The following is a 16,793-nucleotide window of genomic DNA, read 5'->3' as shown; positions in this document are numbered from 1 at the left end:
CCACCCTCTGCTCATGCCATTGGTTTCCGTGTCATCATGAAGTCTGTATGCCAAAATAAGCCCCTATTTTTCCTCTAAAAGCTGCTCTTGGTCGGGTGATTTCTGCCAGTAATGTGAACCTGACTACAACAGTAATGTTGGTACTGAGGAGTGGTGTCAATTGCTGCTAGACAACTGACTGTGTGGCTTTGGCATTTCGGAGCTGATTTCCAAAAGGAATGTGAAAGGATTTGACACCTTGGCCTAAGAGACACCTTGTAGTGGTCAGAGTTGAAAAACCTGAATGTAGTATGAACTATGGACTGTGAGGTTTGGCTTATGAGGGTGAAAAGGAGCTTTGTCTGGACTGAGGTAGAAACAGTTTGTGTGAGAGGCTTGCTGTTCTGGCCATGCCCTGCGAAGTAGTTGTGCAGGGTTGCATTGCATAGAAATGGACTGGTGTGAGCAGAGGGATATGGCACAGAAATGAAATCTTTGGGCTGAAATTTCTATCCCTTCAGCTGCAATTATATGAGAGATTACAATCTTTGAGACTGGGCCAGCTGACCTGCACTGGGGCAACAGAAGAATGTAGACACTTTTGAAGGGGCTTGAGTGTTTAAGGAGTATACTGTTCTTCAAAGTTTGCTTTATTTCCCCCTGATTTGGCTCCCTACCTGGTATTGTGGAGTATCAGAAATGCTGGAAAGAGAGGGTCATTGAGTTTGCAACACGGTCTTGTGTTTTGGAAATGGCCATGGGCAGTGTGAAGCAGGTTTGCTGGATGCCTGCATGGAGACCCCAATGGAGCCGTGAGGATGAACCGTGAATTGTAGTGGAGACGCAGTGAAGATGCCAGGACCACAAGATGGCTGCTAAGGAAAGCTGCCGGCCCTGGCTGATGTTTTCCAGGACTGTGAGTAGCCTAGCTGGAGGGGCAGAATTTGAATGCCAGAGACTTGTTGCTGGTTAGGCTTATCGAATTTAGAGACTTGTAACTGGCTAGAGCTGTTGGTCTTGGAGCTACAGAGTTTGGTATTTGCCCTGAGTGTTTTAAATTTTGTATTGGTTGACTATTTCTTTGCTATGCCCAGTGCCATCTTTTGCAGTGTGAGTGTTTATTCTGTGCCATTATGTTGGTTTTTTTTTTTTTTTTTTTGGAGGGGGGACTTTGTGGTATTGTGACTCAATTAAAAGGCCATGGATTATGGGGATATTTGAACATCATTAGGATTAAAAAGAAAACAAAACTATGGGGACTTTAAAAGTTGCACTGAATTCCTTGTATTTTATATCATGTATGGCTATCAATTTATGGGGCCCTGGGGTGGAATGTGCTGGTTTGGTTCAGATGTCCCCCATAAACTTAGGTGTTCTGAATGCTAGGTTCCTAGCTGATGGAGATTTGGGAAGTAATGCCTCCTGGAGGCAGTGTATTGTTGGGGGTGTGCTTATGGATATTATAGCTAGTGTTCCCTCGCCAATGTTGGCATACTCTCCTGTTCCTGTTGTCCACCTGGTGTTGGCCAGGAGGTGATGTCCACCCTCTGCTCATGCCATCGTTTTCCCCCTGCCATCATGGAGCTTCCCCTTGAGTCTGTAAGCCAAAATAAATCCTTTTTTTCCCAAAAGCTGCTCTCGGTCGGGTGATTTCTGCCAGCAGTGTGAACCTGACTACAACAAGGTGTTTCCCTGAAAAGCCAAAGGACCATGTTCGATTCCCCAGGACACATGTAAACCAAATGCACAAGGTGGCACATGCATCTGGAGTTTGTTTGCAGTGGCTGTAGGCACTGGAGTGCCCATTCTCTCTTTCTACATGCTTCTCTCTCTCTCTCTCTCTTGTTCTCATTCTCAAATAAATACATAAATAAAAATTTAGCCGGGCTTGGTGGCACATGCCTTTAATCCCAGCACTTGGGAGGCAGAGGTGTAGGAGGATCACCTTGAATTTGAGGCCACCCTGAGACTACATAGTGAATTCTAGGTCAGCCCAGCCTGGGCCAGAGTAAGATCCTACCTTGAAAAAAAAAAATAAGTAAAATAAATAAAAATTTTAAATAAAGCTGGTCGTGGTGGCGCACGCTTAAAATCCTAGCACTTAGAGGCAGGAATAGGAGGATTGCCATGAATTCAAGGCCATGGATTCCAGGTCAGCTTGGGGTATAGTGATACCTTACCTCGAAAAACAACAACAAAAATTAAAATATATTTTCATGCATTAATGATTTTTTTTTTCATATCCTTATGTCTGAAAAACTTTTTAAAAGTAATCTTGGGTTGGAGAGAAGGCTTTTAGGTGCTTGCCTGCAAAGCCTTAAGGACTCATGTTGAACTCCCCAGATTCCCTGTAAGCCAGACACACAAAGGTGAGGCAAGTGCAAGGTCACACTTGCCCACGAGGTGGTGCAAGTGTCTGGAGTTTGATTGTAGTAGCTGAGGCCTTGGTGTACCAATTCTCTCTCTCTCCTCGGTCTCTGTCTCTCTAAAATTTTTATTTTATTTTCTCAATTTTTATTAGCATCTTTTGTGATTATAAAAAATATCCCATTGTAATACGCTCCCCCCCCCCACTTTCCCCTTTAAAATTCCATTCTCCATCATATCCTCTTCCCATTTCAATCAGTCTCTCTTATTTTGATGTCATGATCTTTTCCTCCTCTTATGATGGTCTTGTGTAGGTAGTGTCAGGCACTGTGAGGTCATGGATATCCAGGCCATTTTATATCTGGAGGGAGCACGTTGTAAGGAGTCCCACCCTTCCTTTAGCTCTTACATTCTTTCCGCCACCTCTTCCGCATTAGACTCTGAGCCTTGGAAGGTGCGATTGAGATGTTACTCAGTACTCCAATCACTTCTTTCCAACACTATGATACCTTCTGAGTCATCCCAAGGTCACTGCCATCTGAAAAGAGAAGATTCTCTACCTGAAGTGACAGTAGTGTTAATATAAGGGTATAAATATTAAGAGAAGTGCTTACTGGGCAGTTTGATAAACATAGTATATACATTTTTCCAGACATCCTCAGATGTTACATCTCTAGGGCTCATGACTACCCCTGATTTAAGTTTTCAGTATCAGGGATGTATTCCCTGCCATGGAGCGGGCCTCCATCCAGTTCAATTGGAAGGCAGTTGGTTTCCCCCATGACAGACTTACCACTATTGCACCTGTTGACTCATTTAGCCTGGCTGGCCAATTAAAAGGCTTGCAGTGTCCACTGTTGAGTATCTTCACTGGTGGTATCTCTTTCTCCCATTGAACTACATGCAGAATGGCTTCTTCCATCTTTCTGTCAGCTGGTCTACATGAAGAAGGTTATCAGCTCAGATTCAGCAGGATTTCTCAGTGGCCTTGCAGCCCAAGCATATGGAGTCTTCAGCAATAGGGCTTATAGCTGGCCAGCCAGGCCAAATGAGCCAACGGGTGCAATAGTGGCACGACTGTTACGAGGGAAACCAACTGCCCTCTAATTGGACTGGAGGCCTGCTCTATGGGAAGTGAATACATCCCTGATATTGAAAACTTAAGACAGGGGTAGTTATGAGCCCTAGGGGTGTAACGTCTGCTGTTGTCTGGTCAAGTGTATATACTATGCTTATCAAAAAGTAAGTACTTCTGTTAATGTTCACACCTTTATATTAATGCTAATCTCATTTTTGGTAGAGAATCTTCTCTTTTCAAATGGCAGTGACCTTGGGATGACTCAGAAGGTATCATGGTGATGGAAAGAAATGACCTCAGTGCTCAGTACTGCAATATCTGTGTCACACCTTCCAAGGCTCGGGCTAATGCGGAAAAGATGGCAGAAAGAATGTAAGAGCCAAAGGAAGGGTGGGACTCCATACAACATGCTCCCTCCAGACACAAAATGGCCTGGATATTCATGGCCTCACACTTCCTGCATAAGACCATCATCAGAGGAGGAAAAGATCAAGACATCAAAAGTAAAAGAGACTGATTGAGATGGGGGGGTCTGATGGAGAATACAGTTTCAAAGGGGTAACTGGGGGGAGGGAGGGTATTACCATGGGGTATTTTTTATAATCATGGAAGTTGTTAATAAAAAAATAAACACACATACCACAAAAAAAATAAATTGATGGCAATAGTTTCTTTTGTTAGAGGTACTTCATTTCTTAATAAAGAGTATTTTAGGACCTGAGCATGGTGATGCACACCTTTAATCCCAGCACACAGGAGGCAGAGGTAGGAGGATTGCCATGAGCTCAAGGCCATCCTGAGACTAAAAACAAATAATACTTACATATTTTGTTCATGTCTCCCTTTGGGAAAACTGAGGGATCTGGTGCTGCTTTTTGGGAGTTTGGATGAGGCAGGTAGAGAAGGGGAGGCCTACCTTGGCTTTTTTCCCTTGCTACTTCTCAAATACCTGCTGAGGCTAAGCCCCATCCTCAGAGCCCACAGATAAGGACAGCAAGAAGACACGATGGCTCTCCAAATAAAAGGGTCATAGTGATGATGGTAAGTGGTTTGTCGTGACAGTCCTCAGAATGGCCAAGCCATGCTAGTGTGATTTATTGTCTGGTTCTTCTAGGCTAAAAGGCTAGTACAGGGAACAGTCATAGGGCAGGGACTACACTGAATGTATGGCTAGGATGCATTCCTTAACAGTCCTCTGGGCACCCTCTGTTATACCATACTCCTTGCCTGGGCACTGCCCCAAATCCTATGTATGCCTTTGAGTATGCCTCCCAGAAAGTTTATTATTTATTTGCAAGCAGAGAGACAGAGACAGAGAGAATGGGCATGTCAGGGCCTGTTGCTACTGTAAACAAATTCCAGCTGCATGCACTACTTTTTGCATCTGGCTTTTTACATGGGTACTGAGGAATCAAAACCAAATTGCCATGGACTAGAGAGATGGCTTAGCAGTTAAGGTGCTTGCCTGCAAAGCCAACAGACCCAGGTTTGATTCCCCAGGACCCAAATAAGCCAGATGTACAAGGTGGCGTGCATATCTGGAGTTCTTTTGCAATGGCTGACACACCTGTTCTCTCCCCTGCCCCCAAATAAATAAAAATAAAATATTTTTTAAAACCAAGGCTGTCAGATTTGGCAAGCCTTTAACTACTGAGCCATCTACCCAACTCTGAGGGCTGGACTTTTTTGTTGTTGTTTTGCTTTTCAAGGTAGGGTCTTGCTCTAGCCCATACTGACCTGGCATTCACTATGTGGTTTTGAATCACAGTGATCCTCCCACTTTAGCCTCCATCTCTCCAGCCCACCATCCTTTTCTTGGAAGTCAGCATTTTTTAATGAAATAATTGTACTACAATTATAAGGCTGGAGACATTACTCAGTGGTTAAAGGAGCTTGCTTGTAAAGTCCGATGGCCCAGGCTCAATTCCCCAGTACCCATGCAAAGCCAGATGAACAAAGTGGGACATGTGTCTAGAGTTCATTTGCACCAGCAAGAGGCCCTGGCATACCTGTATTCTCATTCACAAATAAATTATCAATGCTGTTTCAAAGAACTTAATATTTTTAAAATTTGTATTTATTTGAGAGAGAAAAAGAGGCAAAAAGAGAGAGAAAGGATGGGCATGCCAGGGCCTCTAGCCACTGCAGATAAACTCCAGAAATATGTGGGTCCTGTGGAATCAAACCAGGGTCCTTAGGCGTTACAGGCAGACACCTTAACCATTAAGCCATCTCTCCAGACCCAGAATTTGATATTTTTAATGTGGTTATTTTTATGGCTTTGTCTTTTCATGTCACATTTATAGTCATGACCATTTGATTTATGTAATAAAATAATGATAAACCCCTAAAGTATTTTTTTTTTATTAGTAGTAACTTTGCCTTTTTATTCTTAATGTACAAACATCTTTGGCAGGATTTTTAAAACACTGAAATTGTTTTCGTTCTGAAGTTGCATTTCTGTTTTTCTACTCTGTAAAATGCAGTTCTTTGCATGTTTTAACTTGCCGTGACGTGGTCAAGTGCTGTTTCCTTCCTGTTGCTTGCAAGCTTGTGGTAGAGATAAGGACACATTTAAGTGCATTAAAAAAGAAGCCACTGAAGACAGGCTTAGTTTAGTATGGTAATGCTTAAAGTATTACTTGCCAGAAGCCTTTTCAAGAAGAGTAGGTTTTAGTTTCTGCTTATTTTGAACAGCTTGTAAAACAGAATTTACTAATCTCTACTAGATTTTAAATATATATATTAGACCAGGGATGTTTGATTGTTTCTCTTACAGGCAAAAATGTGTATTATGAAATTACTCAAATTACTCACAGAGTAGCAGTTCCTAGGTAGGTAGTCTGCAGGGGTGGTAGAAGGAAGTTGTTTACAGGACCTCTATTGAGGTTATAAACCCCGTAAGTATTACTGGATTCTTTTATTCCTATACAGGACTTTATCTCAAATTTAATTGAGGGAAGAAGGAAAGAAATCTTTATTTTTAGTAATGAGAGGATAGTTTATATTAGTAGGAAGTATAGCTTTACAGAAAGCATGTCTGACTTTTAAAAGCCTGTATTAGTCATGTGGATATTATTTAAGAACAATAATAATGTGGGGATGCTGATGTTGAATTTTTAAAAGGGTGGTAGCTTTTTAAATTACTGATTTAAGCTTTTTGGTTTTACAGGGTAAGAAGCTTGAGTGAATTATTTCAGAAAAATTGCTTCAGTTTTCTGAAAATTTCAATGAACCAAGAAAATTTGAAGCATCTTCACTAAGAAAACCTGGTGTACAGAAATTCCAAGGACTTTGCTGAAGGGTCTTAATCCAAACTGGATTTTACTACTTGATACTTGAACCTGTCTGGGAATTTTTTCATGTGGCTCTAAGTGGAATGTTTTATTATGGCTGCTGTTGTCCAACAGAACGACCTAATATTTGAATTTGCAAGTAACGTCATGGAGGATGAACAACAGGTAAGAGACCAAACAAACATTTTAATAAGTTTGTTTTGTTTTTTTAATTATATTTCTTTATTTGAGAGAAAGAGGCAGAGAGAGAGAAAGAGAGAGGGAGAGAATGGGTACCCCAGGGCCTCCAGCCACTGCATTGTTTTGATTTTTTAAATTTGTATCAGAAAACAGTTACTTTAAGATATGTAAAAAATTATTAAAGTTGAAATTTAGAAATTTCTAGGTAATGTCAACATGTAGAGTTTGTTTTTTTTTTTCCAGGTAGGGTCTTGCTGTGGCCTAGGATGACCTGGAATTCACCATGTTTTCTCAGGATGGCCTTGAACTCACAGTGATCCTCCTACCTCTGCCTTCCAAGTGCTGGGATTAAAGGCATATCTGACCTGTCATTTCATATTTTAAGTACCAATTAATTTGTTAAGTATAAACATTACCCTTAGGGCTGGAGAGATGGCTTAGCAGTTAAGGCGCTTGCCTGTGAAACCCAAGGATCCAGGTTAAATTCTCTAGAAACCACATAAGCCAGATACACATAATTCTGGAGTTTATTTGCAGTGGCTGGAGGCCCTGGCATACCAATTATTTCTCTTGCAAATGAATAAATATTATATGTATGTATGTATGTATGTATATAGAAGTAGGGTTTTTCTAGCCCACGCTGACCTGGAGTTCACTATGTAGTCTCAGGGTGGCCTCGAACTCATGGCAGTCCTTTTACCTGTGCCTCCTAAGTGCTTGGATTAAAGGCATGCGTCACCACATCTAGATTTACTCTTCCCTTTTTTTTATTTTAGAGAGAGAGAGACAGACAGACAGACAGACAGAGTCGTGCCAGGGCCTCAGCCACTACAAGTGAATGCCAGATGTTTGTGCCACCTGGTGGGCATATGCAACCATCTGCTTGCCTCACCTTTGGGTGTCTAGCTTATGTAGGATCTAGAGAGTTGAACATGGGTCCTTAGGCTTTGCAGGCTACCTGCTAAGCCATCTCTCCAGCTCTACCCTTGCTTTTGATGTGATAAAAAGGAAGCAATACTTTGGGGATTCACCTTGTTTTCCTATAAAATGACTGCCATAAGTAATTATTTCAAGTTATTTAAAAATTTTTTTTATTATCTTTCTTTCTTTTTTGGTTTGGTTTTTCAAGGTAGGGTCTCACTCTAGTTCAGGTTGACCTGGAATTCACTATGTTATCTCAGGGTGGCCTCGAACTCATAGCAATCCTCCTACCTCTGCCTCCCAAGTGCTGGAATTAAAGGCGTGTACTACCACGACTGGCTTCTTTTGTTTTTTTGAGGTAGGGTTTCCCTCTAGCCCAGGCTGACCTGAAATTCACTATGTAGTCTCAGGGTAACCTCGAACTCACAGCAGTCCTCCTACCTCAGCCTCCTGAACACTGGGATTAAAGACGTGCACCACCACTTTTTTTTGTTTTAAGTTTTATTTTTATTGATTTATTTGAGAGAGGGAGAGAGAGCATGAGCATGGACACGCCTGGGCATCCATTTGCTGCAAACTCCAGATGCATGTACCACTTTGTGCATCTGGCTAACGTGGGTCCTGGGGAATCAAACCTGGGTCCTTTGGCTTTGCAAGCAAATGCCTTAACTGCTAAAATATCTCTCTAGCCCCTTCTAGTACTTTTGCAGTGACTAGAGGCTCTGGTATGCCCATTCTTTCTCATCTCTCTCAAATAAATAAGTAAATAAAATTTTTTTTAGAGTTCTGGACATAATAAATGTATATAATTAATTTTTGTAATTGTGGACTATTTCTTTGAAGTAGATGAAATCATTTTAGCAGTGCTATAATCACATTTTTCAGTCCAAAGCATGTGACTCTGAGGAAATTACTTAACTTTTATAGATCTGGATTTTTGTCATTGGTAAGGGAAATTGAACTGAAGACTTTTTTAATTACGTTTGATTGAATTTATGTGTGATGTGCCTATTACTGTGTTAAGGATGTGAAAAAGGTCTAGGAGACATGGAGTGAAGGATTTAAGACTGACTGTAGTCCTTAGGTGTGCCTCAACCCTCAAAGGAGAGGATTTCTGAGATGTTATAATTGACTTCATTTGAAAGATTTTCTGGGGCTAAAGAGATAGATGTCTTAGTGGTTAAGGCATTTACCTACAAAGCCTAAGTTCGATTTCCCAGTACCCATGTAAACCAGATGCACAAGGTGATGTGTGCATCTGGAGTTTGTTTGCAGAGGCTAGAGGCCCTGGCATGCCCATTCTGTCCCTCTCTTTCTCCCTGACTCCCTCTATCTGCCACTTCTTCTTTGTCTCTCAAATAAAATTAATTTGGTTTTTTTGAGGTAGGGTTTCACTCTAGCTCATGCTGACCTGAAATTCACTTCTAGGCTCAAACTAGCCTCAGACTCAACAGTACTTCTCCTTCCTCTGCCTCCTGAGTGCTGGGATTAAAAAGCATGCACCACCATGACTGGCTATAAAATACACTTTTTTTTTTTTTAAGTTTCCTGAAGCCGGGCATGGTGGTACATGCCTTTAATTGCAGCACTCACTCGGGAGGCAGAGATAAGAGGATTGCCCTGAGTTTAAGGCCACCCTGAGACTGCAGAGTAAATGCCAAGTCAGCCTGGGCTATGCTAGAGTAAGACCCTATCTCAAAAAATCATTAAAGGGCTGGAGAGATGGCTTAGTGGTTAAGCGCTTGCCTATGAAGCTTAAGGACCCTGGTTTGAGGCTCCATTCCCCAGGACTCATGTTAGTCAGATGCACAAGGGGCACACGCGTCTGGAGTAAGTTTGCAGTGGCTAGAGGCCCTGGCGTGCCCATTCTCTCTCTCTCTGCCTCTTTCTCTCTCTCTCTCTGTTGCTCTCAAATAAATAAGTAAAAATGAAAAAAATCATTAAAAAATGAGCAAAACAACAAAGGTTTCCTGAGGAATGTACAAGATGATGGGGGAAATCGTGTTTTGGACAGATTTAACTTGCTAGGTGGGGGAAAACCGGGAGCCAGTAGGTTCAGAATGAGCCTATTGATTTTTATGTTAAAGTAAGCCCACTTCTAAAACTTAACTTTAAATAGGCCAATTATGATGCCTTGCTTTTATTCTAGAATCATAGTTATTACAAACAGTAAAATTGAGTCTTCATTTTGGCAGGGTGCTATAGTTTCTTAGCTCTTTGTATAGTCTGCTGAAGTGGTGCAGTAGTTTGTAAATAAACCACAAAAAGTGAGACTGTGGACTAACTTAGCTTAAGCTTAAGATTAACTTCAACTGAGAAGGAAAAAATTGAGGATAAGGATTTCTCATACAAAGTAAAGCATCAATGAATAGTGAGATTGATTTCATCTAGATAAAAGACATTTTCAGAGGAGAGAATGTTTTAAATTTAAGACAGGATATTTGTGTACATTAAAGCTTGAACATAGTGTGTGTTTACTATGCTGCCTTCTTAGAAGAAAACTCACATGATGAATCCTGGCTGCTGTGGTAAGATGTGATCTTGGGATGTGGTGCAGCTGTAAGCTGCTCACTGGCATGCTCTATTGTAGTAGCTTCCATACTCCTTTGATCATGACAAACACATCTTACATTATGTACCGTATTCATTTATGTGTAGATGTAGCTTTAAAAGTCATACACCCACTATTCTGAAATAGTTCATCTTAGAGATGCTATTATGTCTTTGGAAAGGGTCCTGGGCAACTTAATATTAGCATATATATGTATATGTATGGATTTTTTGGTTTTATAAAACAGGCTCTCTTGTAGGCAAGGTTGGCTGAATTCTGTCTCCTCCTTTGTAGTGCTGAGATTAAAGGTGTGAGTTACCACTCCGAAAAGATTCTTTTCTTTACACCCCTCCCCACGGTTTTCACCTGGAAGCAGAGACAGACAGAGAGAAGAGAGACAGAAAGAGAATGGGCATTTCAGGACCTCTAGCCATTGCAAATGAACTCCAGACACATGCTCCACCATGGGCACTGGGGAATCGAACTCAGATGGTTAGGGTTTGCAGGCAAGCACCTTAACCACTGAGCCATCTCTTCCACCCCTTATATTTTTAAAAATTGTTTCAAAAACTTTAGCTGGATGCGGTGGTGCACGCCTTTAATCCCAGCACTTGGGAGGCAGAGGTAGGATTACTGGTGAGTTCGAGGCCACCCTGAGACTACATAGTGAATTCCAGGTCAGCCTGAGCTATAGTGAGACCCTACCTCAAAAAAAATTATTTGAGAGAGAGAGAGAGAAGCAGATAGAGAATGGGTACATCAGGGCTTCTAACCACTGCAAATGAACTCCAAATGCATGCGCCACCATGTACATCTGGCTTACATGGTAACTGAGGAATTAAACCTGGGTCCTCAGGCTTTGCAGGCTAGTGCCTGAACTGCTAAACATCTCTCCAGCCCCCTTATTAGGTTTTTTTTTTTTTTTGGTTTTTTGAGGTAGGGTCTCATTCTAGCCCAGGCAGACCTGGAATTCACTCTAGTCTTAAGGCCTTGAAATCACAGCAATCCTCCTACCTCTGCCTCCTGAGTGCTGGGATTAAAGATGTGTACCACCATACCCCAGCCCCCTTATTAGTTTTATGTAGATATTATTCCAAAGACATTATGTGTTAACCATATGAAGTAAATAGTAATATCCTCATTCCATTTTTTTTAATGGTAGATAGCCCAGGCTGACCTAGAACTCACTCTGTAGCCACTGGCTGGCCTTGACTTCATGGTGATCCTCCTACCTCAGCCTCCCTAGTGCTGGGATTAAAGGTGTACACCACAATGTCCAACCCAATCTCTTGTATTTTATGATAAGGAAATTGAGAAGTGAAGACGTAAATTGCCCAAAACTGCATAGTTAGTAAATAGCGGAGCCACTATTGGAACAGCTTGACAGTCTCTTATGGTGTGGATACCCCTATGGTGATGCACGACAGTCTTAACATGTTATAGTCAGTGCCACAGAATATGAAACCGTCCGCCAGGTTTAAGTTCTTCAGTCTGTTTCATGAACATGACAACTGCTTCACTTGGGATTAGACTCAGAAATATCCATTGGTCTTGTTACATCTTGTAAGATGTATTTAAGCTGAGGCTTGGCTTTTTTTGTTTAGTTTGTTTTTGTTTTTACTTTATTATTTATTTTAAATCTTTTTTAAAATTATTTTTATAAGATGGCTATGGTAGTGTATAGCTTTAATCCCAGCATTCAGGAGGCAGAGGTAGGAGGATCTCCATGTGGTCAAGGCCACCTGAGACTACATAGAGAATTCCAGGTCAGCCTGAGCTAGAGTAAAACTCTACCTCGAAAAATCAAAAGAAAAAAATTTTTTTAAATTATTTATTTATTTATTTGAGAGTGACGGACACAGAGAGAAAGACAGATAGAGGGAGAGAGAGAGAATGGGCGCACCAGGGCTTCCAGCCTCTGCAAATGAACTCCAGACGCGTGCGCCCCCTTGTGCATCTGGCTAACGTGGGACCTGGGGAACCGAGCCTCGAACCGGGGTTCTTAGGCTTCACAGGCAAGCACTTAACCACTAAGCCATCTCTCCAGCCCCAAAAGAAAAATATTTTCATGGATTTATTTGAAAGAGGGGGGGAAGGCATGCCAGGGTCTCCAGCCATTGCAAATGAACTCCAGACGCATGTGCCACCTTGTGTATGTGGCCTATGTGGGTCTTGAGGAATTGAACCTGAGTCCTGTAGCTTTGTAGGCAAATGTCTTAATCACTAAGCTATCTCTCCAACCCATATTTTAAATACTTTATTTGCTACTGAGAGAGAGAATTATGAGAGTATGTATAGGTAGACCAGGGCCTCTTGCTGCTGCAAATGACTCTAGACACATGTGTACTGTGAAATTGAACCCTGAGCCAGCAAATTTTCCAAGAAAGTACCTTAACGACTGTAAGATCTAGTTATGTAGCTTATTTTGGTCTTGAAGTCATTATTCTTCTACCTACACCTCCTGAATGTTGAAACTACAGGTCTATGCCACTGTGTCTGGTTTAATTTGTTTTTAATATAAAAGTAATGACTTGATATTTGCAAAAGTCAACTAATACCAAAATGCATAAAATATAAGCCAGGCATGGTAGGTCATGCCTGTAATCCCAGCCCTTGGAAGATTGAGGAAGGAATTTTAGGTCTATTTCTGGTACAAAAAAGTTTGAGGCTATCCTGGGCGACATGAGACTGTATCTCAAAAAAAACAGTAATTTGGTCTGGGTGTGGTGGTGCATGCCTTTAAAACCAGCACTTGGGAGGACAAGGTAGAAGGATCATTGTGAGTTAGAAGCAAGCCTGAGACCACATAGTGAATTTTAGGGCTAAAGCAAGAAGCTACCTCAAAAAATAAAAAGTAAATAAATAAAATGCCTGAAATGTTTTAAATTGGGGCTGGGGATGTAGTTCAGTTAGAAGAATGTTTACCTATTATTGTACAAAGTCCTGGTTAATCCCTAGCTCCATATTACCTGGAGCACTGTGATGCATGTCTCCAATCACAGCCTTTGAAATATGGAGACAGGAGATAAGAAGTTCAGATAAAGGGCTGAAGAGATTCGTCAGTGGTTAAAAGTGCTTGTTTGTAAACCCTGATGACCCAGGTTCAATTCCCCAATACCTACATAAAGCCAGATGTATAATGTGTTGCATGGGTCTGGAGTTTGTTTACAGTGGCAGGAGGCCCTGTTGCACCCATATTCATTCTTTCTCTGCCTGCCTCTTTCTCTTTGTCTCTCTGTCTCAAATCAATAAGTTCAAGCTAATACTTGGCCACATAACAAGTTTGGCCCAGCCTGGGCTACAGGAAACTGTCTCAAAAAGAAAGAATGAAAATCCTTCTTTACTCTACTCTTTAATTCGAAAAAGTATGAGAATATGAACAATGTATATAGAAAACTACATGCATATATATATTATTTTTAAGACTCATGAAATTATGTTAGATCTTTCTGCAAAAATGTCTATAGGGCTGGAGAGATGGCTTAGCGGTTAAGATGCTGGCCTGCAAAGCCTAAGGACCCAGGTTCAATTCTCCTGGTCTCATGTAAGCCAGATGCACATGGTGGCACATGTGTCTGGAGTTCATTTGCAATGGCTAGAGGCCCTGGTGTACCCATTCTCACTCATTGTCTCTCCCTCTCCCTCTGTCTATCTCTAATAAATAAATAAAATCTTTAAAAATAAGTCTGTATTCCTGTGCGTGTACAGACAAGCCCACGTGCCACTGTGTGCCATTGTGTGCATGTGGTGGTCAGAGAACAAGTCTGGGTATCAGTCCTTACCTTCTGCCTTGTTTGAGGCAGGATCTTTTGTTTGCCACTGTGCATGCTAACTTGCTGCCCTGAACTTCCAGATACTGTCCTGCCTCCACCTCGTGTGGACATGCTGAGGTTACAGATGCACACTATGAACTCCAACTTTGTCTGTGTTTGGGGGTCTGAATTCAGGTCATCACATTTGTGCAGCAAGCACTTTTACCCCCTGACCCATCTCCCAACTCTTGCTAAACCTTTTTTGTGATGTTTTCAACCACTGGATCGTCATTCATTCATTCATGCATTCTCTCTCTCTCTGTGTGTGGGGGGCTCTGCCATTCCTTTTTCTACATGAAGGAATGTCCTGTTACTTGATTTACCCATTTTTAATATGGGTATTATCTATATTTGTTTATTATATCTAATACTGCAATTAACATTCTTGTTTGAGGAGGTGGCATACCTTCTCTCATAGCAATAATGGTTAAAAATTTAAGTACCAAAAGCAGAATACATGGGTTGAACACTGGTTCTGTTGCTTCATTCACTGCCTCTGTAACCTTACCAAGTTACTTAACCACTTTCTGCTTCAGTTCCTCATTTGCAAAATGGAAGTGAAAATTATAGAACCTAATTTTTTTCTTGTGTTCTTGTTTTTGAGGTAGGATCTTGCTGTAGCCCAGACTGACTTGCAGCTCACTCTGTGGTCCCAGGGTGGCCTCAAATTCAGTGATCTTCCTACCTCTGCCACTGTGCCTCACTCAAAACCAAAATTGTAAGGTTGTAGGATTAAATGAATTCATTTGTGTAAAGCTCTTTAGAACCATGCTTGACACAGTTTTATTGACCAATCACTGTTATCAGTGCATTTATGTGTTGTATGTTTTTGTATAGTTTGTGATATCTGCAGAATCATTAAAAATGGAATTATGTAATTATGTAACTACTGTTGGGCATGGTGGTACATATCTTTAAGACAGAGGTAGAAGGATTGCCATGAGTTCAATGCCAGCCTGGGACTACATAGTGAGTGCTAGATAAGCCTGGGCTAGATTGTGAGACCCTACCTTTAAAAAAAAAAAAAAAGAGGCTACAGAGATGACTTAGCAGTTAAGGTGCTTGCCTGTGAAGCTTGAGAACTTGTATTAAATCTCCAGGTCCCATGTAGCCAGATGCACAGTGACATAAGTGCACAATGTCTCACCTGCATACAAGGGGGCTCATGTTTCTGGAGTTCATTTGCAGAGGCTGGAGTCCCCGGCATGCCCATTCTCTCCTCTTTCTGTCAAAAAATAATAATTATAAAAAGGGAATTTCTGGGCTGGAATGATGACTCAGCAGTTAAAGCCACTTGCTTGCAAAGCCTGACAGCCTATGTTTGATTCCCCAGTACCCATGTAAAGCCAAATAAACAAAAGTGGCATATACATCTGGAGTTGTTTACAGGGGCAGGAGGCCCTGGCATTCTATTTTTTCTCTCTCTCTTTCAAATAAATAAAAATATTTTTAAAATACAGAGTTTCTGATGGGGTGAGAGAGATAGCTCAGTGGTTAAAGGTACTTGTTTACAAAGCTTGACAAGCCCAGGCTTGATTCCCCAGTACCCATGTGAAGCCAGATGTACACAGTGGTGTGGTAACAAGCATCTAGAGTTTGTTTACAGTGGCAGAAGGCCCTGGTGCACCCTAGTCTCTTCCCTATCTCTGCCTCTTTCATTCTGTGTCTTAAATTAAAAAAATATTTTTACTTATTGTTGCAGTCCAGTTCACATTGCTGGTAGAAATCACCCAACCAAGAGCAGCTTCTGGGAAAAAGAGTTTTATTTTGGCTTACAGGCTCGAGGGGAAGCTCCACGATGGCAGGGGAAAATGATGACATGAGTAGAGGGTGGACATCACCCCCTGGCCAACAGAAGGTGGACCATAGCAACAGGAGAGTGTGCCAAACACTGGCATGGGGAAACTGGCTATAAAGCCCATAAGCCCGGCCCCAACAATACACTCCCTCCAGGAGGCATTAATTCCCAAATATCCATCAGCTGGGGAGCTAGCATTCATAACACCTAAGTTTATGGGGGACACCTGAATCAAACCACCAAACTTATTTTTCTAAAAATTTTTTATTTGCAAGCAGGGAGAGAAAGAGAAAGAAAAGAGAGAATGGGTGCACCAGGGCCTCCAGCCATTGCAGACAAACTCCAGAGGCATATACCATTGTGCATTTGGCTTAATGTGGATACTGGGGAATTGAACCTGGGTTGTTAGGCTTTGTAGGCAAATGCCTTAACCACTGAATCATCTTTCCAGCCCCCAAATATTTTTTAAGTGAAATTGCTGAGCTTACTGAAAAAATAAAAATCTTCTTAAAGGCTGTGTTAGTTTCTACCTCCACTTTTCCTTTTTTGTTGTTGTTTTTTCTTGGTTTTTGCTTTGTTTGTTTTGAGGTAGGGTCTTGCTCTAGCCCAAGCTGACCTGGAATTCACTATGTTGTCTCGGGGTGGCCTCGAACTCTTCCTTTGCCTCCGTAGTGCCTGGGATTAAAGTCATGAACCACCATGCCTGGCTTCCCTTCCCTTCCTTTCCTTTCCCTTTCTTTCCTTTCCCTTCCTTTCACTTCCCTTTCCTCCCCTCTCCTTCTCTTCTCCTCTTCTCCTCTCCTCCTCTCTC

At 41.6% G+C, this 16,793-nt stretch overlaps 1 protein-coding gene across 1 annotated transcript in view; it reads left to right on the top strand.

Moving 5' to 3' along the window:
* The window catches only part of Elf1 (E74 like ETS transcription factor 1), a 92,737-nt gene that overhangs the window by 26,631 nt on the left and 49,313 nt on the right, over positions 1–16,793 (top strand). Inside the window, exon 2 of the mRNA XM_004650999.3 lies at positions 6,597–6,885. Within this exon, the coding sequence (XP_004651056.1) occupies positions 6,814–6,885 (72 nt within the window). The 5' untranslated portion in view covers positions 6,597–6,813. The remainder of the gene's footprint in view (positions 1–6,596; positions 6,886–16,793) is intronic.

Source organism: Jaculus jaculus, chromosome 3 (genome assembly GCF_020740685.1).
Source record: "Jaculus jaculus isolate mJacJac1 chromosome 3, mJacJac1.mat.Y.cur, whole genome shotgun sequence".
Lineage (NCBI taxonomy): Eukaryota > Metazoa > Chordata > Mammalia > Rodentia > Dipodidae > Jaculus > Jaculus jaculus.
Note: the sequence above shows the minus strand (reverse complement) of the source record. Positions and strands in the feature narration are given on the sequence as shown.